General features: G+C 60.1%; 3 protein-coding genes and 2 non-coding genes across 13 annotated transcripts in view; 4 read left to right on the top strand and 1 right to left on the bottom strand.

Moving 5' to 3' along the window:
* The window catches only part of DCTN1 (dynactin subunit 1), a 71142-nt gene extending 64548 nt beyond the window's left edge, over window positions 1-6594 (top strand). For 6 of the 8 annotated variants that reach the window (XM_030948453.1, XM_030948452.1, XM_030948451.1 and 3 more), the window contains 6 exons: window positions 168-182; window positions 1562-1695; window positions 2792-2981; window positions 3551-3627; window positions 3872-3961; window positions 6248-6594. In XM_030948453.1, the coding sequence (XP_030804313.1) occupies window positions 168-182; window positions 1562-1695; window positions 2792-2981; window positions 3551-3627; window positions 3872-3961; window positions 6248-6385 (644 nt within the window). In that variant the 3' untranslated portion in view covers window positions 6386-6594. The remainder of the gene's footprint in view (window positions 1-167; window positions 183-1561; window positions 1696-2791; window positions 2982-3550; window positions 3628-3871; window positions 3962-6247) is intronic. The other 2 variants (XM_030948450.1, XM_030948455.1) reach the window with 1 other exon arrangement.
* Window positions 6595-7408: 814 nt separating this feature from the next.
* On the top strand, window positions 7409-11890 carry NOP56 (NOP56 ribonucleoprotein). The gene is made up of 12 exons (XM_030947841.1): window positions 7409-7451; window positions 7654-7743; window positions 7978-8092; window positions 8175-8336; window positions 8506-8704; window positions 8961-9148; window positions 9226-9377; window positions 9559-9659; window positions 9832-9980; window positions 10220-10341; window positions 11034-11171; window positions 11275-11890. The coding sequence occupies exons 1-12, from the start codon at window positions 7449-7451 to the stop codon at window positions 11512-11514; spliced, it is 1659 nt and encodes a 552-aa protein (XP_030803701.1). The 5' UTR covers window positions 7409-7448; the 3' UTR covers window positions 11515-11890.
* Window positions 10077-10148, top strand: LOC115903807. The gene has a single exon (XR_004060737.1). It is a non-coding gene; the product is annotated as a small nucleolar RNA SNORD56 (small nucleolar RNA).
* LOC115903806 lies at window positions 10896-10964 on the top strand. The gene has a single exon (XR_004060736.1). It is a non-coding gene; the product is annotated as a small nucleolar RNA SNORD57 (small nucleolar RNA).
* A 105-nt stretch (window positions 11891-11995) lies between the features above and the next one.
* Window positions 11996-26983, bottom strand: IDH3B (isocitrate dehydrogenase (NAD(+)) 3 non-catalytic subunit beta). 2 transcript variants are annotated; one of them, XM_030947843.1, is made up of 12 exons: window positions 26917-26983; window positions 25337-25417; window positions 22672-22764; window positions 21991-22111; window positions 21807-21867; window positions 19340-19472; window positions 16640-16773; window positions 15573-15675; window positions 14434-14580; window positions 14244-14338; window positions 14098-14158; window positions 11996-12123 (listed from the first exon to the last, which is right to left on the bottom strand). In XM_030947843.1, the coding sequence occupies exons 1-12, from the start codon at window positions 26950-26952 to the stop codon at window positions 12043-12045; spliced, it is 1146 nt and encodes a 381-aa protein (XP_030803703.1). In that variant the 5' UTR covers window positions 26953-26983; the 3' UTR covers window positions 11996-12042. The 2 variants fall into 2 exon arrangements, with proteins under 2 accessions (XP_030803703.1, XP_030803702.1); XM_030947842.1 differs by lacking the exon at window positions 11996-12123 and adding an exon at window positions 12152-13487.
* Window positions 26984-27124: the final 141 nt, after the last annotated feature.

The following is a 27124-nucleotide window of genomic DNA, read 5'->3' as shown; positions in this document are numbered from 1 at the left end:
CTCTGGGGGAGCATTGCAGGGGCCCTGCTGGGGTCACTCCCAGGGGTCAGTCCCAGCTGTGGCCATGGGAGCCCGGAGCTGCTCCAGGCACAGCTCCTCTCCTGCCCAATCCTGGGATTTAATCCTGATTTTTCTTGTCTCTCCTGGCCCCTCTCCCTGTGCTGCAGAGGAACAGCAGCGAGGTACGGACACACCCTGCATGCAGCATGGGGGAAGTGAAGTCCCGGGACACCCAAACCCCGGGACATGGCTCCGTTTGGGAGCCAGGGAAGGAGCCAGGTCCTGCTCAGGGGCTGCTGGTCCTTCTGGCTCCAGGGGGGCTGGGAAGGGAGGGATGAGCATGGAACTGTGGTGGATGTGGAGAGGGGTGACCACAGCTGGAGAGCCTTGGGAAGGGGCTCTGGGGACTGCTGGGACTGCTCCAGGGAGGTGGCATGTGTTGGTGACAGTGCCCTGTGCCACTGTCATGGGTGGCAGTGCTGATGGCAGTGCCCTGTGTTGGTGACAGTGCCCTGTGCCACCGTCATGCGTGGCAGTGCTGACGGCAGTGCCCTGTGCCACTGTCAGGGGTGGCAGTGCTGATGGCAGTGCCCTGTGTTGGTGACAGGGGTGGCAGTGCTGATGGCAGTGCCCTGTGCTGATGGCAGTGCTGATGGCAGTGTCCCTGTGTTGGTGACAGTGCTGATGGCAGTGTCCCTGTGTTGGTGGCAGTGTCCCTGTGTTGGTGACAATGCTGATGGCAGTGCCCTGTGTCGGTGGCAGTGCCCGTGTTGGTGGCAGTGCTGATGGCAGTGCCCTGTGTCGGTGGCAGTGCCCTGTGTTGGTGACAATGCTGATGGCAGTGCCCTGTGTTGGTGGCAGTGCCCTGTGCTGATGGCAGTGCTGATGGCAGTGCCCTGTGTTGGTGGCAGTGTCCCTTTGTTGGTGACAATGCTGATGGCAGTGTCCCTGTGTTGGTGGCAGTGCTGATGGCAGTGTCCCTGTGCTGATGGCAGTGCCCTGTGTGAGGCAGTGCCCTTTGTTGGTGACAATGCTGATGGCAGTGCCCTGTGTTGGTGACAATGCTGATGGCAGTGTCCCTGTGTTGGTGGCAGTGCTGATGGCAGTGTCCCTGTGTTGGTGGCAGTGTCCCTGTGTTGGTGGCAGTGCTGATGGCAGTGCCCTGTGTGAGGCAGTGCCCTTTGTTGGTGACAATGCTGATGGCAGTGTCCCTGTGTTGGTGGCAGTGCTGATGGCAGTGCCCTGTGTGAGGCAGTGCCCTTTGTTGGTGACAATGCTGATGGCAGTGTCCTGTGTTGGTGACAATGCTGATGGCAGTGCCCTGTGTTGGTGGCAGTGTCCCTGTGTTGGTGGCAGTGCTGATGGCAGTGTCCCTGTGCTGATGGCAGTGCCCTGTGTGAGGCAGTGCCCTTTGTTGGTGGCAGTGCTGATGGCAGTGTCCCTGTGTTGGTGGCAGTGCTGATGGCAGTGCCCTGTGTGAGGCAGTGCCCTGTGTTGGTGACAATGCTGATGGCAGTGTCCCTGTGTTGGTGGCAGTGCTGATGGCAGTGTCCCTGTGCAGGTGTTGGCGCCGGGCAGGTGCCCGGAGGTGGCTCTGGCCCCGTGCAGGTGAAGGACTCTCCCCTCCTGCTGCAGCAGATCGACGCCCTGCAGCTCTCCCTGAAACACCTCAAGAACGAGAACAACCTGCTCAAGGTCGGGGGCAACGGGGGGGGATCCTGTGGGATGGGATCAGGGTGGGATGGGCTAAATGTGGGATATGGGATCCCTGTGGGATATGGGATCCATGTGGGATATGGGATCCATGTGAGATGGGATCCCTGTGGGATATGGGATCCATGTGGGATGGGATTCTTGTGGAATGGGATAAATGTGGGATTTGATCCATGTGGGATGTGATCCATGTGGGATGTGATCCATGTGGGATGGAATCCCCATGGGATGGGATTCCCGTGGGATGGGATTCCCATGGGATGGGGATCCCTGTGGGATGGGGATCCGTGTGGGATGGGGATCCCTGTGGGATAGGGATCCATGTGGGATGGAATCCCCATGGGATGGGATCCCCATGGGATGGGATTCCTGTGGGATCTGGGATCCATGTGGGATGGGATCCAGGTGGGATATGGGATCCATGTGGGATGGAATCCCTGTGGAATGGGATCCCCATGGGACATCACCCATGTGGGCTGTGATCCCCATGGGATGTGATCTGGTTGGGATGGGATCCATATGGGATTTGATCCCTGTGGGATGTGATCCATGTGAGATGGAATCCATGTGGCATGGGATCCCTGTGGAATGGGATCCCCATGGGATGGGATCCCCATGGGATGTTATCCCCGTGGGATATGGGATGAGCTGGAGAACAGGCTCTCATCTGGAGTGCTCCAGGGGAAGGGGCTGAGAGCAGGGTCAGCCCTGGGAGCTGGGAATGCTGGTGGAACTGGGGGTGCTGCTGATGTCCCCGCCAGCCCTGTCCCCTCACAACCTGATTGATTGATTGATCGATCGATTGATTAATGAACACCCCACCCATGGGGCACAGCAGCAGATAACCCAATTAACCAACTATTCTAATGGCTATTAATTGTAATGGATGGGATGGAGCAGCTCATTGAATCCAAGCAGCCCCACATGCAAGGAACACCATGGGGCCCATCCCCGCTCCCACCCCTGCTGTCCTTAGCAGCGTTTCACCCGCTGCTTTTCTGCTTTCCCCCATTTCCCCCCTTTGCCCGGTGCTTTCCCCGTTTCCCGCGCCCCTCACCGGGGTTTCCCGTGGTGCCAGGGTGCCCAGATGAAGCTGGAGCTGGCCAGCCTGGCGCCGCTGCAGGTGCCGCGCGTGGCGGTGGCGCGGGAGCGGCCGCCCGAGGCGCTGCCCTCGCAGAGCCTCTACCGCAAGACCACGCAGCTGCTGGAGACCCTCTACCAGCTCAGCGCCAACGCCAAGGTGCTGGACATGAGGCAGAGCAAATCCAGTAGGTCCTACAAAAATGTTCCTTGGGGTTTGGGGGGTCTGGGGCATCTCTGTGTTGTCCCTCTGCTCGCAGGACTGGCAGCGGGGCTCGCTGCGGGGTGGGATCTGCTCTGCTGGCAGCTTTGGGGTGTTTGGGTTGAGGGACAGTCCCTGTGTTGGGGACACACGGCTCAGTGTCCAGGGGATGAGCTGCTCTGGGGTGGCTCAGCCTCTCCCTGCTGGGGAGGCCCCCCAAGCCCTGAAATCCCCCTGGTACTAATCCAAGGGGGTCAAACCTTCCCCAAAGCCCACCTGGTACCAACCTGAGGAGGTCAAACCCCCAAAACCCACCTGGTACCAACCTGAAGAGATCAAACCCCCCAAAACCCACCTGGTACCAACCTGAAGAGATCAAACCCCCCAAAACCCACGGGGTGCCAGCCTGAGGAGGTCAAACCCCCAAAACCCACCTGGTACCAACCTGAAGAGATCAAACCCCCCAAAACCCACGGGGTGCCAGCCTGAGGGGGTCACAGTGCTCAGCTGTGTCCGTGCCCCCCCGGCCCATCCCTCCCTTCCCGCTGTCCGCAGCGAGGAGCTCCTCGGCGCGGCTGCTCGAGCAGACGGCCCGGCTCTGCGCCCTCAAGAACTCCATCGACGCCCTGAAGGTGAGGAAGGGTCTTCTCCAGCGCAGGGGGACGTGGTGGCACCCCCAGCCCAGCCCTGCAGCCCTTAGGCTGGGGCTGGTGGCACCTGGTGGCAGTGAGGGGACGAGGTGCTGCCCATTCCCGTTCTCCTCCCAAAACCGGGGGGTTTGACCCCTCTGATTCCTGCCCGGGGTGGGTGAGGGGCTCTGGGGGGCGGGGAGGGTCCCCCCGGGTGGGTTTTGGGGTGACCTTGCTGTGCCCCCAGGACGACACGCTGCGGGAGATGGTTCAGCAGCAGCCGGGCGCCGGCGTCTCCACCACCTTCGGCACCTTCCCGTCCTCATCCTTCCTGAAGGTGAGAGCCCAGCCTGAGGGACCCCCAGCTCTGAGAGGGACCCCCAGCTCTGAGAGGGACCCCCAGCTCTGAGAGCCCGGCCTGAGGGACCCCAATCCCAAAGGCGTCCCCTAATCTCGAGGGAACCCCGTTCCTGAGGGAACCCCAATTCCAAGGGACCCCAGTCCTGAGAGACCCCAGTCCCAAGGGATCCCCAATCCTGAGGGAGCCCAATCACAAGGGAACCCCCAGTCCTGAGGGAACCCCGATTCCAAGAGATTCCAGTCACAAAAACCCCGTTCCTGAGAGTCCCCCAATTCTGAGTGACCCCAATCCCAAGGGATCCCCTGTACCTGAGGGAGCCCAATCCCAAGGAACCCCCAATCCTGAAGGATCCCAAGGAACCCCCCCTCCTGAGGGACCCCAATCTCGAGGGACCCCCATTCCTGAGGGAACCCCAATTCCAAGGGACTCCAGTCACAAAAACCCCCATTCCTGAGAGTCCCCCAATTCTGAGTGACTCCAGTCCCAAGGAACCCCCAATCCTGAGGGAACCCCAATCTCAGGGGATCCCCTGTACCTGAGGGACCCCAATCGCAAGGAACACCCAGTCCTGGGGAACCCCAATTCCAAGAGACACCAGTCACAAAAAAAACCCATTCCTGAGGGACCCCCAATCCAAGGAACCCCAATCCTGAGGGACCCCAATCGCAAGGAACCCCCAGTCCTGAGGGACCCCAATCCCAGGGGATCCCCTGTATCTGAGGGACCCCCAATCCAAGGAACCCCAGTCCTGAGGGACCCCAATCCCAAGGGACCCCCTGTACCTGAGGGACCCCAAGCCCAAGAAACTCCCTTTCCTAAGGGACCCCAATCCATCCCAAGGGACCCCAATTCCTGATCCCAAATTTCGAGGCACCCCCTGTTCTGACAAACTCCAATCCTGAGTGATCCCCCATTCCCATGGGATGGGGCGGGTGAGGACCCCCTGCTCCACCCCAGCGCCACCCCCCGGGTCCCACCCCCTTGGGGACGCTGTGAGCATGTGGCTGTCCCCTTGGGGACACTGTGAGCGTGCCGCTGTGCCCTTGGGGACACTGAGCATGTGGCTGTCCCCTTGGGGACACTGAGCGTGCTGCTGTCCCCTTGGGGACACTGAGCGTGCTGCTGTCCCCTTGGGGACACTGTGAGCATGCTGCTGTCCCCTTGGGGACACTGAGCGTGTGGCTGTCCCCTTGGGGACACTGTGAGCGCGTCACTGTCCCCTTGGGGACACTGTGAGCGTGCCGCTGTCCCCTTGGGGACACTGTGAGCGTGTGGCTGTCCCCTTGGGGACACTGTGAGCGTGTCGCTGTCCCCTTGGGGACGCTGTGACCGTGCTGCTGTCCCCTTGGGGACACTGTGAGCGTGTCACTGTCCCCTTGGGGACACTGTGAGCGTGCCGCTGTGCCCTTGGGGACACTGAGCATGTGGCTGTCCCCTTGGGGACACTGAGCGTCTGCTGTCCCCTTGGGGCACTGTGAGCATGCTCTGTCCCTTGGGGACACTGTCTGCTGTCCCCTTGGGGCACTGTGAGCATGCTCTGTCCCCTGGGGCTGTCTGTCCCCTTGGGGCACTGTGAGCGCGACTGTCCCCTTGGGGACACTGTGGCGTGCGCTGTCCCCTTGGGACACTGTGGGGGTGCTGTCCCCTTGGGGACACTGTGGCGTGTCGCTGTCCCCTTGGGGACGCTGTGACCGCTGCTGTCCCCTTGGGGACACTGTGAGCGTGTCACTGTCCCCTTGGGGACACTGTGAGCGTGTCGCTGTCCCCTTGGGGACACTGTGAGCGTGCCGCTGTCCCCTTGGGGACGCTGTGGCGTGTCGCTGTCCCCTGGGGACACTGTGCGCGCGGCTGTCCCCTTGGGGCACACTGAGCGTGCGGCTGTCCCCTTGGGGACACTGTGGCAGCGTCACTGTCCCCTTGGGGACACTGTGAGCGTGCCGCTGTCCCCTTGGGGACGCTGTGAGCGCGTCACTGTCCCCTTGGGGACACAGTGAGCGCGTCACTGTCCCCTTGGGGACACTGTGAGCGTGCGGCTGTCCCCTTGGGGACACACTGAGCGTGCGGCTGTCCCCTTGGGGACACTGTGAGCGTGCTGCTGTGCCCTTGGGGACGCTGTAAGCGTGCCGCTGTGCCCTTGGGGACACTGTGAGCGCGTCACTGTCCCCTTGGGGACGCTGTGAGCACGTCACTGTCCCCTTGGGGACACTGTGAGCGTGCCGCTGTCCCCTTGGGGACGCTGTGAGCATGTCGCTGTCCCCGCAGGCCAAGCAGGAGCAGGCGCAGGGCCCGGCGCTGTGCGGGCGGGTGACGATCCCGTGCGCTCCGGGGCACGGCCAGGCGCACCGGGTGCTGCTCACCCCGGACCTGCTGCAGCACCTCCGCCAGCACTTCGTGGCCTGAGCCGCCCCCGAGGGACCCCCGGCCCGCTGTCCCCTCCCTCGGGACCCTCCGTTCCCCCCCAGCCCGGCCCCGCTCGCGGTGGGAGCCGGAGCCGCTTCCCCCGGGGGATCCGGGCCCCCCGCGCTGCTCTCGGACACTACGGAACCCCCCGGGACCCCCCGGAACCCCCCGGGACCCCGCGCTCCTGGCATCCAATAAAACGTTCCCTGGACGCGCTGCCTGCGCCTGGAACCGGGCACCGGGCGGGGACGGGAGGGGACACGGGAGGGGACGCGAGGGGCTTCGGGTGGGACACGGGGGGTCATGGAAGGGGACCGGGGGTCACAGGAGGGATCCGAGAGGGCACCGGGAGTCCCGGGAGGGGACTGAGGACCCTGGGGGTGACAGCGCCAGGATGGAACCACGGCGACATCTGGGGATCCTGGGGTGGCACCGGGAGACATTTGGGGGTCCCGGGTGGCACCGCGGGGACACTTGGAGGGCACTGAGGGTCCCAGGTGGGCACCGGGAGGGGACACGGGGACATTGGGGGTCCCAGGTGGGCACCGGGAGGGGACACGGGGCCATTGGGGGTCCCGGGTGGGGACCGGGAGGGGACACGGGGCCATTGGGGGTCCGGGGTGGGCACCGGGAGGGGACACGGGGACATTGGGGGTCCGGGGTGGGCACCGGGAGGGGACACGGGGCCACTGGGGGTCCGGGGGTGGCACCGCGGGGACATTGGGGGAGGGGCGGGTTTCGCCACGTGCGGCCGCGCGCGCACCGAACAGCGCGGGAAGGGGCGGGGCCGGGGCTCGCGCGCGCAGGGCTCCCATTGGCCGGCACGCAGGAAAAGGTGGGAGGGAACGCCCCCTCCTGGCTCTGATTGGCAGACGCCCCCGAGGGGGCGGGGTCAGCAACTCCTCTGCCTGATTGGCTGTGGGGCGGGCCCATCGAGGGTGGCCCGCGGTGATTGGCGGAGGGCGCGGCGCAGTGGGCGCTGATTGGTGGAGGAGGGAGGAGATGCGGTTCCGGCGCGGACGCTGCGTCAGTTCCGGACGGCGGCGGCGGCGGCGGCAGGACGATGGTGAGTGAGGGGACGGGCCCGGGCCGCATCCGCCGCCATCGGGACTGGGGAGGGACCCAGGAGCCCCCTCGGACCGCATCGGGACGCGCCAGGACCGGCGGGAGGCCGGGGGAGCCCCATCGGGCCGGGGCGGCGGGCGCGGGGATGGGCGGGAGCGCGGCCCCGGTGCCGCCTCCGGTGAGCCGAGCCCTCGGTGCCGCAGGTGCTGCTGCACGTGCTGTTCGAACATGCAGCCGGGTACGCGCTGTTCGCCGTGCGGGAGGTGGAGGAGATCGGCCTGCTGCTGCCGCAGGTACCGCACCGGCAACGGCGGGAGCGGGGACGGCGAGGAACGGGAGGGGAACGGTGGGGGGAAGGACGGGAACGGGGATCGGGGAGGTGGGGGCAGGAGGGGACACACCGGGACTGGGGATGGAGAAAGGCGGAAGGACCGGGGAGGTGGAGGGTGAACCGGCGGGGGGGTCGCGGTGCCGGGGCCGTTCTCCGTGCCCGGTGTGACCGGAGCCCCCGCCCCGGTGCCCCGCAGGTGGAGGAGAGCGTCCTCACGCTGGGCAAGTTCCACAACGTGGTGAAGCTCGTGGCGTTCTCGCCGTTCCGCTCGGCGCAGAGCGCGCTGGAGAACATGAACGCCGTGTCCGAGGGTGAGCGCGGCGGGGCCGGGGACACCGGGACGCCCGTCCCGCGGGGAGCCCCGGGCCGCGCTGAGCCCTCCGTGTCCCGCAGGAGTCCTGCACGAGGAGCTGCGGCTGCTGCTGGACACGGCGCTGCCCCCCAAGAGGAAGAAGGTGGTGCTGGGGGTGGGCGATGCCAAGATGGGCGCGGCCGTGCTGGAGGAGCTGGGGGTGCAGTGCCAGACCGGGGGCGTCGTGGCCGAGCTCATGCGAGGTGAGCGGGGACAGAGGGGACGGGGACATCGCGGGGGTGCTGCGATTCACCTGGGAGGGGTGAGGAGGGGGGGACGCGGTGCCGTGGCTGTGAGGTGCCCCTGGGGCTGCGCGTGGTGGCGGTTCAGTTGTCCGTGCGGTGGCACCATTGTCCCCCCGTGTCCCCGCAGGGATCCGGCTGCACTTCCCGGCGCTGGTCCGGGGCCTCACGGCGCAGTCGGCGGCCAAGGCCCAGCTGGGGCTCGGCCACAGCTACTCCCGGGCCAAGGTGAAGTTCAACGTGCACCGGGTGGACAACATGATCATCCAGTCTATCAGCCTGCTGGACCAGCTGGACAAGGACATCAACACCTTCTCCATGCGTGTCCGGTCAGTGGGGACGGATTTTGGGGGGTTTGAAGGGTTTGGGGGTTCCCTCCCTCCCCATGCTTACCACAGGCAGCTGCCGCTGCTCCGGCCGCCTGTACAGACCGGGGAGGGACAGCAGCTCCCCAAGGGCCACTGGCCGGGCCTCAGGGCTGTGGCATGGACCAGGGGGGACATTGGGAGCGTGGTGGGGTGGCCTGGGGACACCCAGAGCTGGGCTGGGTGTGGGGGCAGCAGTGACCGTGTCCTGTCCCTGCAGGGAGTGGTACGGGTACCACTTCCCCGAGCTGATCAAGATCGTCCCCGACAACTCCATGTACTGCCGGGTGGCCAAATTCATCGGGAACCGCCGGGAGCTGAGCGAGGAGAGCTTGGAGGGGCTGGAGGAGATCGTCATGGACAGCGCCAAGGCCCAGGCCATCCTGGAGGCCTCCCGCTCCTCCATGGGTGAGGGGGGCTCGCAGGGGCTCAAGGGGGGCCTGGCCACGTGCCCAGTGCTGCCGCTCACCCCGTGCCACCCCCAGGCATGGACATCTCCCCCCTGGACCTCATCAACATCGAGAGCTTCTCGCGCCGCGTCATCTCGCTGTCCGACTACCGCAAGGGGCTGCAGGAGTACCTGCGCTCCAAGATGAGCCAGGTGGCCCCCAGCCTGTCAGCCCTCATCGGGGAGGTGGTGAGTGTCCCCAGAGACCCCTCTCTGTCACCTCCCCGGCCTGGAGATGATGTCGGAGTGAATCTGTCAATCCACTGAGTTGTGCTGCTGACACTTCCACTGCTGATCCCCGGCCTGTGGGGACTCTCTGTGCCCTCGGGGGGTTCAGAGCCACCCGTAACCCCCCCGTGCTGTCCCCCAGGTGGGTGCCCGCCTCATCTCGCACGCTGGCAGCCTGACCAACCTGGCCAAGTACCCGGCGTCCACGGTGCAGATCCTGGGGGCGGAGAAGGCCCTGTTCAGGTACCCCGGGGCGCTCGCGGTGATGGCGGCCGCGGGGCCGTGGCTGTGACTCGCTGGGGGTGAGCAGCCGGCCCCAGTCTGAGCGACCCCCGGAGCACAGCGGGCTGGGGAGGGGCTGTCCGGGGGTGGGGGTGGCACTCGGGGGTCCTGACCCCACCCTGGGCACTCGCAGGGCGCTGAAGACGCGGGGGAACACCCCCAAGTACGGCCTCATCTTCCACTCCACCTTCATCGGGCGCGCGGCCGCCAAGAACAAGGGGCGGATCTCGCGCTACCTGGCCAACAAGTGCACCATTGCCTCGCGCATCGACTGCTTCTCAGGTGGGCTGGGGGCTCTGGGGGGCACAAACATGGTGGGCACTGCCGCTCGGTGCCCAGGTGGGCACGGGGAGGGCACCAGGGGGGTTCACGGCCGCTCTGCTGTGATGGGAACATTTTTCGTCAACAGCATCTCACCCCAGTGAATGGTGACTCCTGTGGGCTGAGCAGAGCACGGGGGGCACTCGGGGGGTTTGGGGGTGCAGGGTGAGTGCTGAGCCCCCCCTGTCCCCTCCCCACAGAGGTCCCCACCAGTGTCTTTGGGGACAAGCTGCGGGAGCAGGTGGAGGAGCGCTTGGCCTTCTACGAGACCGGGGAGCCGCCCCGCAAGAACCTGGAGGTGATGAAGGAGGCCGTGGTGGAGGTGAGGAGGAGGAGGAGGAGGGGGGGATGCTGAGGGATGAAGAAGAGGGGTGAGGGTGACAAATGGAGGCAGTGGGAGAGATGGAGGAGGGGAGGTGACTCTTGAGGGAGATGAAGATGGTGGTGAGGTACAGGAAGGATGAAGAAGGTGATGGAGGTGAGGTGCTGAGATGAACATGATGAAGGTGTTGGGGCGATGAAGATGATGGAGGTGAGGTCCTGGGGGAGATGAAGATGGCAGTGGTGAGGTACTAGAGCATGGAGATTGTGAATGGGAGATGCTGGGGGTGGTGGAGGTGCTGGGATGATGGAGGGTGGGGTGGAGGTGATGAAGATGATGGTGAGGTGCTGGGGTGACAATGGTGAGATCCTGTGGTGATGAAGGTGATGCTGGGGGGATGAAGATGATGGATTCTGTGGTGATGAAGGTGATGCTGAGGTGCGAAGATGATAGATTCTGTGGTGATGAAGGTGATGCTGGGGGGATGAAGATGATGGATTCTGTGGTGATGAAGGTGATGCTGAGGTGCTGGGGGATGAAGGTGAGGCCCTTGTCGGAGGTGATGTCGCTGTGCCATCCTGACCCACCATGGAGGCCAAAGACTGATTTAATGAGTCTGATCCGACCAGGGCCGGGTGTGGGGACAAACCCCGGGACCCTGCCCTGGCTCACGTCCCCCTGTGTGTCCCCAGGCCAACGAGGTGGTGGCTGAGGTGAAGAGGAGGCAGGAGAAGAAGGAGAAGAAGAGGAAGAAGAGGGAGAAGCGGCGGCTGGAGGCACTGGCAGCAGCTGCTGAGGAGGCAGCAGAGAACTCGGTGATGGAGACAGAGGTGAGGGGAAGGGGCTGAGACCCTTTGGGGGGTCCTGGAGGGGTCTCTGTGCCCCGTGAGGGGAGGGAGGATGGGGTCAGAGCTGATGGGGGGCTCCCCACAGGAGAACGACGTGGGGGCCAAGAAGAAGAAGAAAAAGAAGAAGCAGCAGCAGCCAGAGGAGTCAGAAGCAGAGCCAGAGCCCGAGGAGAACGGGGTGGAGGAGGAGGAAGAGGAGGAGCCATTGCCCAAGAAGAAAAGGAAAGTTGTGGTAGAGCCTGAGCAGGAGGAGGAGGAGGAGGAAAAGAAGAAGAAAAAGAAGAAGAAGAAGAAGGCAGTGGCTCAGGACTCAGAGGAGCATTAGTGAGCAGAGATCAGTCAGCACACGGACTGACAGACTGACGGACAGGCAGGAGCCAGGAGTGGCCACTCACCCGCTCCCGGGGTGGCCCCGGCTGTGTCCTGTGGCACCACGGCCACCTGGAACGTGTCCCAGCCCCTGGTGGCCCGGCTGAGTCCCTCTGGCCAGCATTAGCCCCTGGACTGTGCCTTACAGAGTGGAACTTCCACCCCCTGTCCCCTTCCCTGGGGCCTGGGCTGTGTGGGCCTGTCCCCAGGCTGTGTCTGTGTCCCCTCCTTGGGGACCTCGGGCTCTGTGGGGCTGTCCCCAGGCCGTGTCCCCCCTGCCTGTGCAGTGCAGGGCTGCCCAAACCCCAATAAAGGGCTGAGGTCGTTGCTGATCCCTCCTGTCCTGCTCCGGGGCAGGGGGTGCCCAGGCTGTCCCCACGGGGGTCACCCTGTCACCAGCAGCCTGCCCGGGCCGGGGGACACTGAAAGCAGCACGGTCACACCTGAGGCCACTTTATTGGAGTCGCCAGGGGCAGGGCTGAGGTCACTGCACCTCCAGGGCATCTATCACGGCCTGGGTGAAATCCATGGAGGTGGAGTAGCCCCCCATGTCCGCCGTGCGCACCTGCAAGGAGACGGGAGGTTAGGGGGGGACAAACGGGGGACCTGCAGCAGCGGGGTCCCCCCGGCCCCAGGCTGGGCTGGGGCACTGGGGCTCGGGCTCCCTGGAGCCCTCTGCACCCCCCCAAAACTGTCCCTGTGCCTTGGGCATGCGTGCAGGGGCTGGTGACCCCTCTGCCCTGTTTGACTCAGGGGAGTCCCAAATTCTGGTTTGGGCTCTGGTTCCACCATTGCCCCCCCAGCTCAGCAGCCCCAGCACCCCAAAAGGTGCCCCCAGGCAGGGCAGGGCTGCAGGGAAGCGTTGGACCCTTTATTAGCAAAGCAGAGTACAGAGCACGACACGATGGCACGGCCCAGAGCCCGGGCTGGCACCAGGCCTGGCCCCACGGGCACAGCGCTATGGGATCGGCTCCCAGCTCCCCCATTCCCATGGGTTGGGGGGCACAGGGTCACCTCCCCACCCTGTGCCACGTCTGGAGTGTGCCAGGGTCACCCCACGCCATGGGGACCCCGTGCCAGCAGCTGCCAAGGGGCTGCAGGGCGGGGGACGTCACCCTGGTTATTGCTGAAAGCTGCACGGGATGGGTCCCACGGGAATGGGGTCACAGGGGTCCCAAAATCACACTGGTCCCACAGGAATGGGGCTCCCACATCCACAGGGATCCCATGGGAATGGGGTCCCACAGTCAGAATGACCCCACAGGAATGGGGGTCCCATATTTACAGGGATCCCGTGGGAATGGGGTGCCCCAGTCCAGGGTCCTGTTCTCACAGGGATCCCACAAATCCTGCTGGTCCTACAGTCAGAATGACCCCACAGGAATGGGGGTCCTGTATTCACAGGGATCCCGTGGGAATGGGGTCCCACAGTCAGAATGACCCCATAGGAATGGGGGTCCTGTATTCACAGGGATCCCGTGGGAATGGGGTCCCACAGTCCAAGGTCCTGTTCTCACAGGGATCCCACAAGCCCCACTGGTCCCACAGGAATGATAATCCAGTAATGGGGATCCCATGGGAATGGAGTGTCCCAAAACCACGGTGGCTGGTCCCAATGTCCCTAGGAGCTGCCTATGACTTAGGGGCGCTGCCCCATCCCCCCAGAACCACCCAGAACACCCCAAACTCCGCAGTGGTCGCCTCCTGCGGGGGATGGGGAAGGGTGAAGGGTTCCTGGGGCACCCTCCCTGGGGGGCTGGGAGGGGTTTGGGGAGGGGGCTGAGGCGCTGGGGGAGCTGCTGGGGGGCCTAAGCCCCAGAGTTGGGGTGCAGGGGGGGCCTAAGCCCCATAGTTGGGGTGCAGGTTGTCAATGACGGACTTGACGAAGTCGGAAGTGGTGGAGTAACCGCCCAGGTCCCGGGTCCGGACCTGCAAATCCAACACAGGGAGGGGAGAAACGGGGGAAAGGCTCTGGTGAACGAGGGAACGGCTGGGACGGGGACAGGACAGCAGAGAGAGAGACAGCAGGGACCCTCCACAGCCCTGCCAGGACCTGCGGGGCGAATGGGGACATGGAACGTCCCTGAGAGCCCTGCCAGGACCTGGGGTGGCAATGGGAACGTGGAGAGATCCCTGAGAGCCCTGCCAGGACCTGGGGTGGCAATGGGACGTGGAGAGATCCCTGAGAGCCCTGCCAGGACCTGGGGTGGCAATGGGAACGTGGAGAGATCCCTGAGAGCCCTGCCAGGACCTGGGGTGGCAATGGGGCTGCAGAAGGTCCCTGAGAGCCCTGCCAAGAACCCAAATGGAGACAAGGCCACGGTGGATCCCCCAGCCCTGCCGCAAGTCCCTCCTGGGCCAGGACATGACCACAGGGGCTGGACACAGCTGTGGGCCTGGGATTGTAGCTGGAAAGAGGAGAGGAGCAAGAATTCCAGCTGGGAAGAGGAGAGGAACCAAGAATTCCAGCTGGAAAGAAGAAAGGAACCAGAGAAGGTGACCCAGGCACCACCAGCCCTTCCCTCTGCCCCGCACTCACTTTTCCACCTTTGATCACCTTCTTCACCGCGTCCGAGATCATGTTGGAGTGGTATTCCAGGCTGGAAAAGGGGGGCAAGCAGGGGGTCAGCCCCTCAGAAGCCCCCAGAACCACCCCAGAACCCCCCTTTAGAGCCCAGCACGTACTTGAGGTGCCGCAGCATGTTGGAGGCCGAGAGCAGCATGGCCGTGGGGTTGGCGATGTTCCTGCCCACGGCCTGGGCGAAGGGGTGCCGGGCTCCCTGCGGGACACAGGGCACGGTGACGGGGTCGTGCCACCCTGCCAGCCTTGGCAATCCTGCCCCGGGATGGCCCAGGGGTGCCCATCCCTCCTCACCATCTCGAACACGGCGTACTCGGCGCTGTAGCTCTCGCCGGGCACGACGCCCGCGCCGCCCACCAGCCCCGCAGCCAGGTTGTCCACGATGTTCCCGTACAGGTTGGGCATCACCAGGACGTCAAACTGGTAGGGATTCTGCACCAGCTGGCATGGGAATGGGGCACTGAGGGCTGGAACAGCTCGGGGGAGGCTCAGCCCCACCCTGGGACAGGGGGCAGAGCCCAGGTGTGCTGGGGCTGGGTGAGCTCCGAGGTGTCTCCAACCCAGATCATTCCATGCTTGGCACCACTGCCTGGGGCAGCCGAGAGGGGACTGGGGAGTTCTTAGGGATAGAAACGGGAATTTTTAGGGATTTATAGGGGAATTTTTAGGGATTTAAAGGGGAACTTTTAGGGATTTAAAGGGGAATTTTTAGGGATTTAAAGGGGAATTTTTAGGGATTTAAAGGGGAATTTTTAGGGATAGAAAGAGGAATTTTTAGGGATATAAAGGGGAATTTTTAGGGATGTAAAGGGGAATTTTTAGGGATATAAAGGGGAATTTTTAGGGATAGGAACACACCCAGCCCCAGTGAGGCTGTAGGAACCTGGGGCAGCAGACAGGGGATTGGGGAGTTTCTAGGGACATGAAGGGGAGTTTCTAGGGATATGAAAGGGGAATTGTTAGGGATATAAAAGGGAATTTTTAGGGATGGAAAGGAATTTTTAGGGATTTAAAGGGGAATTTCTAGGGATATAAAGGGGAATTTTTAGGGATTTAAAGGGGAATTTTTAGGGATATAAAGGGGAATTATTAGGGATATAAAAGGGAATTTTTAGGGTTAGGAACACACCCAGACTCAGTGAAGCTGCAGGAACCCAGGTCCCCAAACCCCCCAGATTCCCCCAGGAGCAGCACTGGGATGGCCCCAGAGCCCAGGTGAGACAGAGCTGGGAATGTTGGGAATGTGGGGAATGCTGGGGGGGTTCCTGCCTGGCACGGGGACAACCCTGGGGCCAGGTGGGCTCGGTGTGCCCAGGCTTGGAGGTTCCAGCTCCTCAGAGGGGGTTGGGAGGGGACCAGGGGCAGGGACAAGGGATGGGGACACACTCAGGGGCGTGGCCGGCCCGAGGGTGTGGCCCGGGGGCGTGGCTCACCTGCATGCAGCAGTTGTCGATGATCATGGTGTCGAATTTGATCTTGGGGTAGAGCTCGGCCACCTCCTTACAGCACTGCAGGAACAGCCCGTCCCCCAGCTTCCTGCACAGGGAACACCAGGAAGGGTCGGGGGGCAGCAGGGAAATCCCAAAGGCTGCAGGGATCCAGCAGGAACTGGGATCTGGGACACCCTTTGAGGCTCCTCATGCTGCTTTTCCCCCCCTCTCCCTGATGGGAAGGGGATTTGTCCCAGGAGGAGCTGTCCAGGTGCTCCCATCAATGATTCCAGAGCTTGGGATTCTGCAGGAATGACCCCAAGCCAACGATCCCACAATCCACGGGGACAGGGTTGCTATGGAGATGCTGGGGAATAGCTGGACACTGATTTATCAATAAATCTGATCAGCTGCAGGTCAGTGGCTGCTCACTCCTGGCTGGGAGCAGAGTGAGGGAAAAGCCCGAATTCCAGGGAAATCCTGATCTCCCTCACTCCAATCTCCAGTGTCCAGCCTGGCCTTGGGCACTGCCAGGGATCCAGGGGCAGCCCCAGCAAATCTGGGAATTCCAGCCCAGCCAGGAATTCCTTGCCAAGATGCCAGCCCAATCTCCCCTTTCCCAGTGGGAGCCATTCCCTGGCTCCTGTCCCTGCAGGCCTTGTCCCCAGTCCCTCTCCAGCTCTCCTGCAGCCCCTCCAGGCACTCTGAGGATCCCCTGGAATTTTCCCTTCTCCGGGGAACATTCCCAGCTCTCCCAGAGCAGAGGGGCTCCACAATCCTGGAATGCTTTGGGTGGAGGGAGACCCTGAAGTTTATTGACACCTTTCCACCATCCCAGGCTGCTCCAGCCTGGCCTTGGGCACTGCCAGGGGTCTGGGGCAGCCCCAGCTGCTCTGGGAATTCCAGCCCAGGCAGGAATTCCTTGCCAAGCCCCCTCCCCAATCTCTCTATTTCCACCTTGAAGCCCTTCCCCCCTCTCCTGCCACTGCAGGTCCCTCCCAGGTGTCCTGGCAGGTGACACTGCGGTCACACCAGCGCTGAGGGGACAGGGGGGTGACAGTGGCACTCACATGATGTTGGCCTTGTGCACAGCTGTGACCTTGGCCCGGCCCTTCTTGGTGGCGTAGTCGAAGGCGAACTTGGCGATGCGCTGCGACTTGGCCCTGGTGATGATCTTGAGGCACTCGATCACCCCCTTGGCACTCTGGGGACACAGCGGGCGTCACAGCCTGGGCACAGCCACCCCAGCCTGGGCACAGCCACCCTGCCTGGCCCTCACACCCGGCCTGGGCACGGCCACCCCTGCCTGGGCACGGCCACCCCTGCCTGGGCACGGCCACCCCTCCTGGGCACAGCCACCCCTCCTGGGCACAGCCACCCCGCCTGGGCACAGCCACCCTGCCTGGGCACGGCCACCCCTGCCTGGGCACAGCCACCCCACCTGGGCACAGCCACCCCGCCTGGGCACAGCCACCCCTGCCTGGGCACGGCCACCCCTGCCTGGGCACAGCCACCCCTCCTGGGCACGGCCACCCCAGCCTGGGCACGGCCACCCTCCTGGGCACAGCCACCCTGCCTGGGCACAGCCACCCCTCCTGGGCACAGCCACCCCTCCTGGTGTTGTCCTGTTGTGCACTGCCACCCCTGCCTGGGTACAGCCACCCTGCTACTATTGTTCTTACACCCGGCCTGCTCTCCCTTCCCTATCTTTGTTATTGTTGTTGTTGTTGTTGTTGTTGTTATTATTACCATTACCATTATTGTTATTAATTTCTCTTACACTCCCTCTCTTTTTTATTATTACTATTACCATTACCATTATTGTTATTAATTTCTCTTACATTCCCTCTATTATTATTGTTATTATTATTATTATTATTATTACTACTACTACCGTTATTAACTTCTCTTACATTCCCTGTCTTCTATATTATTATTATTATTATTATTATTATTATTATTATTATTATTATTATTATCATTACCACTACCATTATGGTTATTAATTTCTCTTACACTCCCTCTCTTTTATTATTATTATTATTACCATTACCATTATGGTTATTAATTTCTCTTACATTCCCTCTATTATTATTATTATTATTATTATTATTATTATTATTATTATTATTACTACTATACTATTACTATTACCATTATGGTTATTAATTTCTCTTACACTCCCTCTTTTTATTATTATTACAATTACCATTATTGTTATTAATTTATCTTACATTCCCTCTCATCATCATCATAATCATCATCATTATTATTATTAATTTATCTACATTCTCATCATCATCATAATTATTATTATTATTATTATTATTATTATTATTTCTTCTCTTCCCTTGCCTCTCCTTATCATAATATTTATTTTTATTATTACCACTATCATTATTAGTTATTATTATTCACATTTATTATGTGTTACATGTATTATTATATCTATTATTCTTACACGTATTTATATTTATTATTAATTCTTATCACGGGGATTTTTTCAATTCAATATTTCTTATCATTAAAATCTTGTTCAAACTACTATATATTTCTTATTATCACCATTTTGTTTCAATTACTGAATTGTTCTAATCATCATCATTTTGTTTCAATTATTGTATTATCATCATCATTATCTTGTTTCAATTACTGAATTGTTCTCATCATGATCATCATCATCACCACTTTAATTACTGAATTATTCTCATCATGACCATTTTGTTTCAATTACTGAATTGTTCTTATCATCATCGTTTCAATTATTGAATTATTCCCATCATCACTTTGTTTCAATTATTAAATTGTTCTACTCTCAGCCCAGATTTGCCTTTTGTGCCCAGTTCTCCTCCCCACTGGTGTCTCCATTCCTGCTGTTAACCCAGGACAATCCCTGTGCCCCTGTCCCTTTTTCCAGGCACTGTCCCCCCTGCAGCCACCCCAGTGCTCCCAAAATATCCCAAAATATTCCTGATTCCACTGCTCCAGGCAGGTCCTGAGTGTGCTGAGCAGGGAATCATGGAGAGACCTTGGAGCTCATCCCATCCCACCCAGGGACAGTTCCCACCATCCCAGGGGATCCAAATCCATCCAGCCTGGCCTTGGGCACTGCCAGGGGTTGGGAATTCCTGGGAATTCTTTGGGAATTCCAGCCCAGCCAGGAATTCCTTGCCAAGATGCCAGCCCAATCTCCCCTTTCCCAGTGGGAGCCATTCCCTGGCTCCTGTCCCTGCAGGCCTTGTCCCCAGTCCCTCTCCAGCTCTCCTGCAGCCCCTCCAGGCACTCTGAGGATTCCCTGGAATTTTCCCTTCTCCAGGGGAACATTCCCAGCTCTGCCAGAGCAAAACAGCTCCAGAATCCTGGGATGCTTTGGGTTGGAAAAGACCTTAAATCCCATCCCATCCATGGGCAGGGACACCTCCCACTGTCCCAGGTGGATCCAGCCTGGCCTGGGCACTGCCAGGGATCCAGGGGCAGCCCCAGCAAATCTGGGAATTCCAGCCCAGCCAGGAATTCCTTGCCAAGATCCCAGCCCAATCTCCCTTTTCCCAGTGGGAGCCATTCCCTGGCTCCTGTCCTTCCCCTTGTCCCCTTTTTTTATAATCCCTGATCCCTAAAACCCAACCAGTCCTTTTTCCATCTTCCCCCTTTTTTCCCCCTTCCTCTCCAGCTCTCCTGGAGCCCCTTTGGGGTCTCTGAGGACCCCCTGGAGCCCCTTTGGGGACTGTGGGGTGTCCCTGGAGCTGCCCCAGGCTGTCCCCATGTCCCACCTCGTGCTCCAGGGAGCTGTACTCGCCCTCGGTCTGCTCCCGGATGATCACCAGGTCCAGGTTGTTGTGCCGGGTCTGGTAGCCCGAGAGGCTCTTCACGTGCACCACGTTGGCAAACAGGTCCAGCTTCCTCCTGGGGGACACGGGGACAGGGTCACCAGGGCTGCTGCAGGGTCACCGTGTCCCCTCTCAGCGCTGGGGACACAACTGGGGTCACCCGCACTCTGCAGGACCCCAGGGTGAGCAGGGACAGCTCCTGGCCACGTGTCGTGGGTTTACAGGAAATGTGTTTTCTGGGAATGGAGCGGCCAGAGGCCAATAGGTGTTCAGATTCTGAAACTGGCACCTGTTTTGACCAGTGAGGTATTTGGAGAACACAGGGGTTAAAAGCAGAGCTTTCCCTTGGGATTTCCTCTTTGGGTTCCGGCTGGGGAACTGGACAGATCTCTTCCCCTGTCAGCTGGGGTCGGGGAAGGCCTTCAGGAGAGCCGAGTTTCGGACAGAGAGGGGGCTGAAGGCCCCTCAAGATGGAAGGGTGGTGGGGCACCAGGAGGCGTTGGGAAGCTCTCTCAGGAGAGACAGAGAGAGAAGCCCCGAGAGGATTCGGGCAGCCCCTCGGCATGTCCGGCTTGTGGAGAATAGGGGGGCATGGAGAAGTCTGGCCGCTTTTTAACCCCTGTGTGGACAATGGAAACCTTACAAATGCTGACCCTCCTGGAGCTGAATGAGAAGAGGGATAAGAGATGAGATAAGATAAAATGGGCCACGAGAGAGGTGGAGAAGAACCAAAGGGTGGGAAGAGATGGAGTGGCTTTTTGCTGAACTTTTCTTGTATTGCCATGGACAGAACTTTTTTTTTCCTGTGACACAGAAACTGCATCTAGGGGGAAGGCAATGGCTTGGAGCCAAGAGAGTTCAGTGTTGTGTTCTTGAGACCCCTCAGCCCCAGGGGGTGACTGAATTTGGGGGGGACAGTTGTCCTGAAAGTGAGAGACTGTGTTTTTTTGGAACTGGGCAAAGCATCCTTAAAAGGGGAACCCCAGAAGCAGCTCTGGTCCATGCGCAGTGGTGAGAGCATGGGGCATGGAAGGAAGAGGTCACGGCGGTGCCACGAGTGACACGGAAACACACGAGGTTTCAACGGTGTTTCCAGGGGAAGCCTATGGCACAAGGAAGACTCCTCTCCTCTTGATGAACTGAGGATTGATTGTCTGAAGGGTGGTGATGGATTGAGAGGTGGGAATTTGGGGGAGAGATGTATTGTATTGGGAGAATTTGGTGGGGGGAAGGAGGAAACGTTTTTTGCAAGGTTTTCATTTTCCCTGTGTGTGTTTCTTTTTATATGTAGTTGTAGTGTAGTTAATAAAGTTTTTCTTTCCTTTATTCCTAAGCTAGAAGCCTGCTTTGCTTATTTCCTGGTCACGTTTCACAGCAAACACCAGGGAAAGTGTATTTTCATGGGGCACTGGCATTGTGCCAGGGTCAAACCATGACACCATGGAAGGTCCCTCAGGAGTTTTGCTTCCCAATAACTCATTAATTATTAATTAACAGGGTTTTCCCGATGATGACAAATTCTGGGATCGACCCCAGCATCTCCAGAACTTCCAGGGAAGAAAGATCACTCAGCAGGGACAGCTCTAGACCACAGTTCTGCCTCCCAATAACTCATTAATTAATAATTAATGGATTTTTCCCCAGTGACTGTCCCCTCTTTAACACTGGGGACACAACTAGGGTCACCTCCCCTCTGCAGGACCCCAGGGTGAGCAGGGACAGCTCCTGGCTGTGGAGCATCCCTCAGGAGTTTTGTCTCCCAATAACTCATTAATTATTAATTATGGGGTTTTCCCAGTGATGAGTTCTGGGATCCACCCCAGCATCTCCAGAACTTCCAGGGAAGAAGGATCAGTCAGCAGGGACAGCTCTAGACCACAGAGTTTTGTCTCCCAATAACTCATTAATTAATAATTAATGGATTTTTTTCCCCAATGACTGTCCCCTCTTAACACTGGGGACACAATTGGGGCCACCCCCCCTTTGCAGGACCCCAGGGTGAGCAGGGACAGCTCCTGGCCAGGGATGGTCCCTCAGGAGTTCTGCTTCCCCATAACTCATTAATTATTAATTAACAGGGTTTTCCCAATGATGAGTTCTGGTGGCCACCCCAGCATCTCCAGAACTTCCAGGGAAGAAGGACGAGTCAACAGAGGCATCTCCAGACCACAGAGGTTTCCCTCCCAATAGCTCATTAATTAATCATGGCATCAATAATAACATTCATTAATGTTTTTTCCCCAGTGACTGTCCCCTGCGAGTCCCAGGGGACACAACTGGGGTCACCCCCTCTGCAGGACCCCTCGGGGTCCCACTGAAGGTTTTGTTTCCCAGCCCACACAGAATGCCTCAGCCTATTCCTCTCCCCCATAACTCATTAATGATGAATTAATTAATTAATTTCCCCCACCTGAGCCTCATGTCATAGGACGCCAGGTCTCCCTTGTACTCCATGGGTGTGTGGATCTTCCCTGCAGGACACGGAGCGGCGTCAGGACATTGTCCCAGTATCCCATAAAACCCTCCCCTGGCACAGCCTGAGGGGACAAGGACAGGGACAAGGACAGGGACAGGGACAAGGCTCAGGTGCTCACCAATGATGGCCACCTTGCTCTCCTTCATGGAGTCCACCACCCGGTCCAGCTTCTCCTCGGATGCCATGTTCTGCACCTCGCTCAGGTGGTGCTCGTCGAAGATCACGGGGACATTGCCAGCCTGGGACAGGGACAGGGACAGGGACAGGGCCACCCGCGGTCACCTCAGGGACACCACAGGGGGACACCAGCCTGGGCCGTGCTCAGGGACAGGAGGGAACCGGGATCACCTCATTGATGGAATCCTGGGACATTTCCCTTGGGAAAACCCTCTGAGGTGACCCCAGCACTGCCAAGGCCACCCCTTGGGATGTCCCCAAGTGTCACACCTACAGGGCTGGCCAATCCCACCAGGGATGGGGATTCCCCCACTACCTTGGGGAGCCATTTTTAGGAGGAATTAGCCCAATACCCCAAATTATCTCAAAATCCCAAATCCCTCCAGGAATGGGGACCCACCCTCTGTCCGTGGGCAGCACCAGTGGGGACAGAGGGCACAGGGACACTCAGGGACACACAGGGACTCTCAGGGACACTCAGGGACACACAGTGACGCTCAGGAACACAGTGACACGCAGGGGGACACACAGGGACATTTAGGGACACTCAGGGACATGCAGGGATACGCATTTAGGGACACTCGGGCCAGCTGCTGCTGGTGTCCCCTGGCCATGGCCATACCTTGAAGACCTCCTTGACAGCGTGCATGAGCTCCGGGCCCACGCCGTCCCCCGGCAGCATTGTCACCTGGAATGTCCCCTCAGCCCTGTGGGACTGCAGGGACACAGCGGGGTCACCCCAAAGCCCGGTGCGACTGGGAGGGTGACAGCGGGGTCACCCCAAAACCAGCCCCAAACTGGGCCAAAGGGACCCCCCTGGGGACCTGAGCCACGTCACACCCCCGGGGACACGGAGTGATGGGGACATGGGGACACGGAATGTTTGACTTGGGAAAGCCATGCAGGGCCAAGGCCACCACTGAGCATTGTCCCCAAGTGTCACAGGGTTGGGAAATCCCTCCAGGGACGGGGACTCCACAGCTGTGCAGGGCTGGATGGGAGGAAAATCCCCACAATGTCCCCCAAAGGGACCCTTGGGGACATCCAAACCTCCCCTGGCCCAGCCTGGGGCTGTGTCCCTTTGTCCTGTCCCTGTGCCTGTCCCTGTCCCTGCCCCTGTCTCTGTCCCTGTCCCTGTCCCTGTCCTGTCCCTGTCCCTGTCCCTGTCCCTGTCCTGTCCCTGTCCTGTCCCTGTGTCCCTGTCCCTGTCCCCCCTGTCCCTGTCCCTGTCCCTGTCCCTGTCCCTGTCCCTGTCCCTGTCCCCTGTCCCTGTCCCTGTCCCTGTCCCTGTCCCTGTCCCTGTCCCTGTCCCTGTCCCTGTCCCTGTCCCTGTCCCTGTCCCTGTCCCTGTCCCCCCAGGGTGACACCAGCCCTGAGCACACCCGACACCACTGAGGGACCTTGTCCTGCCCAGCACTTGCAGAAATAACCTGTCCCTCTGCCCAGAGGGATTCCTGAGAGCTCCCAGCACAGCCCCGTGCTCCTAAATCCCCTCACCCCTGCCCTCAGGATCCCATGGAATTTTGGACAGGCATTTTCAGCAGGAATTTCCCCAATATCCCACCCAAACCTCTCCAGGGATGGGGATTCCCCATTTCTCTTCCCAGGAGGAATTTCCCCAATATCCAGGGACACCCCAGTGCTCCTAAATCCCCTCTCTCCTTCTCCCTGCCCTCAGGAACTCCTGGGATTCTGGGCAGTCATTCTAGGAGGAATTTCCCCAGTATTCAACCCAAATCTCTCCAAGGTTGAGAACTCCTCACTTCTCTTTCCAGGAGGAATTTCCCCAATATCCAGGGACACCCCAGTGCTCCTAAATCCCTTCATTCCTTTTCCCTGCCCTCAGGATCCCATGGAATTTTGGACAGGCATTTTTAGCAGGAATTTCCCCAGTATCCCACCCAAATCTCTCCATGGATGGGGATTCCCCATTTCTCCTTCCCGGAGGAATTTCTCCAATATCCCAGCACAGCCCCATGTTCCTAAATCCCTTCACTCCTCCTCCCTGCCCTCAGGAACTCCTGGAATTCTGGACAGCCATTTTAAGAGGAATCTCCCCAATATCCCACCCAAGTCTTTCCAAGGATGGGGACTCCCCATTTCTCTTTCCAGGAGGAATTTCCCCAATATCCAGGGACACCCCAGCGCTCCTAAATCCCTTCATTCCTTCTCCCTCCCCTCAAGACCTCCTGGAATTTTCAGCCATTTTAGGAGGAATTTCCCCAATATCCCACCCAAATCTCTCCAGGGATGGGGACTCCTCCCTGCTCTTTCCAGGATGAATTTCCCCAATATCCAGGGACACCCCAGTGCTCCTAAATCCCTTCATTCCTTCTCCCTGCCCTCAGGAATTTTGCCAAGCCCCATTTTCCTGGCCCAGAACCTCACTGATCACTCTGGGATGTCCCACCCATCCCTCCCTCCCTTCCCCAGCCTGGAATTCCCACAGGAACCAGCCCAGGGAATTCCCTGCCAGGGAAACTCCAAACCCGCAGTGGGAAGGAGGGAAGGGAGGGAAGGAAAGCTGAGAGTCACAAACGGGGAGCTTTAAATAAGCTGGAATCAAATGTCCAGGGCACAAATGTGAAATGTCAGGAGGCAGAGCTGAGGGAAGGGCAGCGCCTCAAGGTCACGCTCGGGGCTGAGCCCTTCCCTTGATAACGGGACCCTGGGAAATGCTAAAGACAGATCCTGAAAATGTCAGGCTTTGTGTTTTCTCAAACCACTGCATCTGCGAAAGCGGCGTGATAAATGATGTAATTGTTAGATGTGCTGATTGTTTAGTAATTAAATATAATTATTATATAATCATAGGAAGAATCATGAGAAACTACGCTGAAAACTTAGGAGAGCTCTGTTTAGCTGAAATCTATGTATACAATAGAACAACATAAGTTTAATAATTAACATGGAAGTGACATAACGATAAAATATAAAAACCTGTTCCTCTTGAATGTACGGCGAAATCAGATTTGAGGTGAAAACACCCCTGATTCCCAGAGCTCTTAATAAAAGCACCTACATATAACTGCCTATGTGATTATATGTTTCTGAATGCTAACACCCTCAGCCATATTCCCATAAAATCAGGGAATTTTCTGCCTGGGAAAAACCTCAGAGACCCCCCCAGCACTGGCCATGTCCCCAAGGGATGTCAAACCCCACTGCCCTCCCCAGGAAGGAATCACCCCAATATCCCACCCAACCCCCCCCCCTCCTCTCAGGGGGTTTTGGGGTGTCAGAAGTTCCCCCTGAGCCCCCCTTGCCCGCCCAGATGCCCCGCTCACCTTGGCCTGGGCCTGCTGCAGGAGGGCGGCCGAGGTGCCCAGTGCCCGCCATGCCCCGAGGCTCTGGGCACGCAGGAGCCCCTGCGGGTGCCACACAGGTCAGAGAGCCCCGCCAGGGGGTGCCCCCCACGCCCCAAAATCCTCCCCGAGCCAAAAACGTCACCCCCCAAAACGACACCCCCACAAGCCAGCCTGAAACTCTGCAATCCCCAAAGCGAACCCCCCCGGCCCTCGGCTCACGCTCTGCCCCACACTGATCCCCCAGACCCCTCTGACCCCCCAGACTGATCCCCCAGACCCGTCTGTCCCCCCCAGACTGACCCCCCCAGACCCGTCTGACCCCCCCAGACTGACCCCCCCAGACCCGTCTACCCCGAACCCGTCTGTCCCCCCAGACTGACCCCCCCAGACCCGTCTGACCCCCCCAGACTGATCCCCCAGACCCATCTAATCCCTCACTGACCGCCCAGACTGATCCCCCCAAACCCATCTGAGCCCTCACTGACCCCCCCTAGACCCATCTGAACCCCCAAAACCCGTCTGACCCCCCCAGACTAACCCCCCAGACCCATCTAATCCCTCACTGACCCCCCAGACCCGTCTGACCCACCTCAGACCCGACTGACCCCTCACTGACCGCCTCACACCCGTCACTGAAACCCCCAGACCCATCTGGACCCCCTCAGACCCGTCTGAGCCCCCCAGACCCGTCTGACCCCCACGACCCCTCAGACCCGTCTGAACCCCCAAACCCGTCTGACCCCCCTAGACCTGTCTGACCTCTCACTGACCCCTCACTGACCCCCTGAAACCCTCACTGACCCCTCACGGACCCCTTAAGCCCTCACTGACTCCCCCAGCCCTACGCCCCACGGACCCCCCAGCCCTCACTGACCCCTCACGGACCCCCAGCCCTCACTGACCCCTCACGGACCCTCCCAGCCCTCACTGACCCCTCACGGACCCCCCAGCCCTCACTGACCCCTCACGGACCCCCAGCCCTCACTGACCCCTCACGGACCCCCCAGCCCTCACTGACCCCTCCGAGCCCTCAGTGACCCCCAGCCCCCCCAGCCCTCACGCCCCCAGCCTCACTGACCCTCCCAGCCCTCACTGACCCCCACTGACCCCCCGAGCCCTCAGTGACCCCTCACGGACCCCCAGCCCTCACTGACCCCCCAGCCCTCACTGACCCCCAGCCCTCACTGACCCCTCACGGACCCCCCAGCCCTCACTGACCCCCCCCAGCCCTCACTGACCCCTCACGGACCCTCCCAGCCCTCACTGACCCCCCGAGCCCTCCCTCACGGACCCCCAGCCCTCACTGACCCCCAGCCCTCACTGACCCCTCACTGACCCCCCCAGCCCTCACTGACCCCTCACGGACCCTCCCAGCCCTCACTGACCCCTCCCAGTCCAGAGAACGAAGAGGTCAGACCCCGTTTGATCCCCCTGACCCTGCCCGGCCCCGCCATACCCGATGTCCCACCCCAGAGCGATGTCGCCGCTCGTTCCGTGCCCTCAGTCCCCGCGGCTGAGCCCGCTGTCCCCTCAGCGCCCCTGTCCCGTCCCGCCCTCACCGCCGCCGCCGCCCGGCCCGCGCTGAGCGCCGCCATCTCTGCGAGCCCACTGCGCACCGCGGCAAGGGGCGGGGCGCAGTGTGACGTCAGAGGGGCGGGGCCTCGCTGGCCATGTGGCGCCCCCTGGCGGACAAGCGAGATAGCGCGGGAACGGGACCTCCCAGTGTCCCCACAATGTCCCCTGGGACCCACCCAATGTACCCCCAGG

Source organism: Camarhynchus parvulus, chromosome 4 (genome assembly GCF_901933205.1).
Source record: "Camarhynchus parvulus chromosome 4, STF_HiC, whole genome shotgun sequence".
Taxonomy (NCBI): Eukaryota; Metazoa; Chordata; class Aves; order Passeriformes; family Thraupidae; genus Camarhynchus; species Camarhynchus parvulus.
The sequence above is the reverse complement of the archived record's forward strand: the minus strand, read 5'-3'. Positions and strand labels throughout refer to the sequence as shown.

What these genes read in the sequence shown, in the direction of transcription:
- NOP56 (XM_030947841.1), top strand. An exon ending in GGCCTCCCGCTCCTCCATGG is followed by an intron (nt 9,149 to 9,225) that starts GTGAGGGGGGCT and finishes TGCCACCCCCAG; the next exon opens with GCATGGACATCTCCCCCCTG. An exon ending in TGAAGGAGGCCGTGGTGGAG is followed by an intron (nt 10,342 to 11,033) that starts GTGAGGAGGAGG and finishes GTGTGTCCCCAG; the next exon opens with GCCAACGAGGTGGTGGCTGA.
- IDH3B (XM_030947842.1), bottom strand. Translation starts at nt 26,952, where the DNA reads ATGGCGGCGCTCAGCGCGGGCCGGGCGGCGGCGGCG. An exon ending in CTGTCAAGGAGGTCTTCAAG is followed by an intron (nt 22,112 to 22,671) that starts GTATGGCCATGG and finishes TCCCTGTCCCAG; the next exon opens with GCTGGCAATGTCCCCGTGAT. An exon ending in TCGACAACTGCTGCATGCAG is followed by an intron (nt 14,581 to 15,572) that starts GTGAGCCACGCC and finishes TTCCCATGCCAG; the next exon opens with CTGGTGCAGAATCCCTACCA.